Raw genomic sequence first — 3,380 nt, 5'->3', positions numbered from 1 at the left:
GCCGCGGCTGCTCATGGGCCGCTTGCAGTGGCTGCAGTTGACGTGCAGCGTGGTGGAGGCCTGGTTGAGGCAGCTGACGGCGCGGCTGGTGCTGAGCTTCACCACCTCGTTGGACACGTTCCAGAGGCAGAAACGCTGCAGCAGGTCAATGTAGGACGTGTACCAGTGCTCCTGGGGGCACACGGGGGCTCAGCTGGGCTGTGGGGAGGTGGGTGGGGGCTCACCGCGCGCACGCACGCACCTGGGTCTGCTCGTCGATGTCTCTGCGCACGCGCTCGCCCAGCACCACCAGCACCGACACGGCCATCTGCACATCGCCCTGCTCGGCGTAGAAGCGCAGCATGTCACACACCAGGGAGCTGAAGAAGTCGGGGGGCAGGCGGCTATCGTGCAGCGCATGCGAGACGGAGAGGAGCGAGAAGGAGGGGTCTGCCGGCGCCAGGGAGGCCGCCTCCGCCTCGCTGCCGCTCACGTGCGGGGACTCGGCCTTGTCCTGCAGGTGCTCGGGCCCGGGTGGCGTGTCCACGATCTCATGGCGCAGGGGAAAGGCCTCCTGGGGCAGCACATACTCTGGCTCCTCGGCTGCAGGCCGGGACCGGGTGGGCGGGGTCAGAGCCTCCCGGGCCCGCCCTGTCTGTCCCCGCCCCACTCCTCAGGCCCCGCCCCGCCCTGCCCCGCCCGCCGCTCACAGTGCGCATGCTCTGGGTCCAGCAGGTAAAGCTCGTCCTCCTCGCCCTCCACGTCCCCAAGCAGGTAGTCGGCCGGCACGTCGCTGCCCTCGGTCTCCTCGTTATCTGCCCAGCCAGGGAGGGAGGGCGTTCCAGGGCGCTAGATCCGGGGGCCCGGCCCCACCCCCCAAGGCTGCCCTACCCTCGGTGGTGATGAGTGAGGTGGAGGGGTCCAGCAGAGCTGTGTCGCTGCGGGTGTCGCCCTTGCTGCGGTCCAGCCGGGTCTCACTGCCCAGGCCTGGGGTCACATCCTTCAGGCTGAAGCTGGGGGCAGGGAGGGCAGCAGTGGGTGGGCTCCAGAGCTCCCCCTCCGGGGAGAGCCGCCCCCAATCTACCTGTTCACCAGCTGCAGGCCGCAGGTGCTGCCCTTGCCCACGCTGTGGTTGAGGCTGGCGGCGGGCACCAGGCCGGGGCTGCAGTAGATGATCCGCAGCATGGTCCAGGTCTGTGCCACCTAGGGGCGGGCTTGGTCACTTACAGGGCCCGGGCCCCAGCAGGCCAGGGACGCCCGAATGGTCATGAGCCCTCAGGGTCGCGCTGCCCGGGGAACCCATGCCTCGGTGCACCTCTGTGAGAGCCAGCCCCACGGGGAAGGAGTCCTGTCCTCCACCCTGTGGAAGGGGAGGAGCAAGTGGACGGCAGCCACGTGGCCTCCACAGGGCCCGGGAGACCCGACAGCAGACGTCGGCCCGAGTCGGGCCGCAGCCTCATGACACGCGGCCTGCCGCTGCAGGCCCCGGCCGAGGCCAGCAGAGCCGTGGCCAGAGCCAGCGCCCGCCGCGCCCCACCCGTCGCCCCCCTACCTGGTTGCGGCCGAGCTCCCGTGCCACTTTGGCGTTGTGGTCACAGAGCTCAGCCAGCGGCCGGCCGGCCAGCGCGTAGCGCTCGGCTGTGTCCACGAACCAGCTCATGCCGCCACCGCCAGGCTCCGTCTCAAAGACGCTGAGGGCGCTGGCGGCCAGCCCCGAGAAGGGCTCGGCGGGGTCCGGCTTGCGCTTGAAGAAGATGGGGTGGCGCCGGTCGCCGGCGTAGGGCTTGCGCCCCGGCTCGCTGGCCACCAGGCTCTCCTTGGCCGCGAAGGCCAGGTCCCCGAAGAGGCCGTAGCAGAGGCCCTCCGGGTTGGCGCGCTCCACGGGCTGGCTGGCGTCACGGAACAGGTGCTGGCGCAGCGTGCTGTCCTTGGAGCCGGACAGCAGGAAGGAGGGGTCGTGCGGGTGGCGCCAGGCGATGCCCGTGGTGACGTCACGGTGCTCCTCGAACATGGCGGCCGGCACGAAGGGCCTGCGCACGTCCCACACGTAGATGTTGTGGTCCACCATCATGGAGCAGGTGGCCAGATGGTGGCGGCACTCCGGCCGCCACTTGACGCGGGCCACGGAGGCGATGGTCTGCACGCAGTGCACCTCCTTGGCGCGGTGTGTGGTCACGTCCCAGACCTTCACCATCTTGTCGCGCCCGCCGGTGGCCAGCCAGCCCCTGTGGGGGGGGCGCCGGGGCTCAGCGTCGGGCCCGGCCACGCAGCGTCCCCTCCCGCCGAGTGCCGCCCCCCGCGCCCCGCCCCGGGCACGCACCGATCGTCCGGGTGCCAGTCACAGCAGAAGACGGGCCCGTTGTGGGCCGTGAACATGCGCTCGCAGCGGTCGGGCCTCCGCACGTCCCACAGCTGCACGTTCCCGTTCTCGAAGGTGGAGGCGAAGGTGAAGTAGTCCCGCACGCTGAACTGCACGTCCCGCACACTCTCGGACTGGCCTGGGCGGGGAGAGGCCGGCCTGGGGCACCGCCACGGCTGCAGGTGCCAGGCCACGTGGTGCAGGGGGGCGGGCGCTGCAGGCTGCCAGGCGGCCACTGGCGAGAGGCTCCGAGAGGCTTCGGAGGGAGCGAGGCCCAGGCATGGGGCTGCCCGCCGCCACTCCAGCCCGGCGCCTCTGGGCTCCACCGTCGATCGTGGCCAGGCTGTGGCCTGGACTCAGGACGGGGCAAGAGGCCCACGGGGGGCCGACGACATGCCCCTTCTTGTGCGAGGACCCTAGGGATCCAGCCCTCTGCGGCCGGCTCACAAGCCTCGCGGTTCCCCACCCCGCGGCGCGCGGCCGCGCCCAGGACCCCCACCCTTGCCGGGGCTCTGACAGCGCCGCCTACCGGAGAAGGTGCTGACCGAGTCCTTGCGCCGCAGGTCGAAGCACTTCATGAAGCCGTCCTGGGAGCCGCTGAGCAGCACGTGCGCCTCGCTGGGGTGGAAGCAGACCTTGTTCACCGTGCGCTTGTGCTCCGTGAACAGCTGGTCCTGCTTGTTGCGGGACGGGCGGCCCAGGTTCCACGTGACCACCACGCCGTTGGTGGCCGCCGTGGCCAGCAGGTTCTCGTCGATCTGGTGCCAGACCACGTCGGCACAGCTGAGGTTGAGCGAGGGCTTGCGGCCGACGCGCAGGTTCAGCTTCTCCACGAACTGCTCCTCCTCGATGCCGTAGATCTTGAAGATGCTGCGGCCCGCCACGACCACCTGGGCGGCGTCCCTGCACACGCTGATGGCGTTGGCCGGCGCGTCCAGGTGGCAGTGCATGGTGCGGCCGGTCAGCGCGGTGCCGGCCAGCGCCGTCGTCACACGCGCCATCTTCTCCATGGCCGCGCGGTGCGGGCAGGCGCCGCCGGGGC

At 71.2% G+C, this 3,380-nt stretch overlaps 1 protein-coding gene across 1 annotated transcript in view; it reads right to left on the bottom strand.

Annotated features, from left to right (window-relative positions):
• LOC101631531 (WD repeat-containing protein 24) overlaps positions 1 to 3,374 on the bottom strand; it is a 5,418-nt gene extending 2,044 nt beyond the window's left edge. The window contains exons 1-8 of the mRNA XM_012731712.1: positions 2,868 to 3,374; positions 2,300 to 2,477; positions 1,532 to 2,204; positions 1,064 to 1,182; positions 871 to 992; positions 690 to 794; positions 242 to 582; positions 3 to 171 (exon numbers count right to left, since the gene is read on the bottom strand). Coding sequence (XP_012587166.1) covers positions 3 to 171; positions 242 to 582; positions 690 to 794; positions 871 to 992; positions 1,064 to 1,182; positions 1,532 to 2,204; positions 2,300 to 2,477; positions 2,868 to 3,348 — 2,188 coding nt within the window. The 5' untranslated portion in view covers positions 3,349 to 3,374. The remainder of the gene's footprint in view (positions 1 to 2; positions 172 to 241; positions 583 to 689; positions 795 to 870; positions 993 to 1,063; positions 1,183 to 1,531; positions 2,205 to 2,299; positions 2,478 to 2,867) is intronic.
• Positions 3,375 to 3,380: the final 6 nt, after the last annotated feature.

Source organism: Condylura cristata, unplaced genomic scaffold (assembly GCF_000260355.1).
Source record: "Condylura cristata isolate star-nosed mole 26May11 unplaced genomic scaffold, ConCri1.0 scaffold00032, whole genome shotgun sequence".
In the NCBI taxonomy this organism is placed as follows: domain Eukaryota; kingdom Metazoa; phylum Chordata; class Mammalia; order Eulipotyphla; family Talpidae; genus Condylura; species Condylura cristata.
The sequence above is the reverse complement of the archived record's forward strand: the minus strand, read 5'-3'. Positions and strand labels throughout refer to the sequence as shown.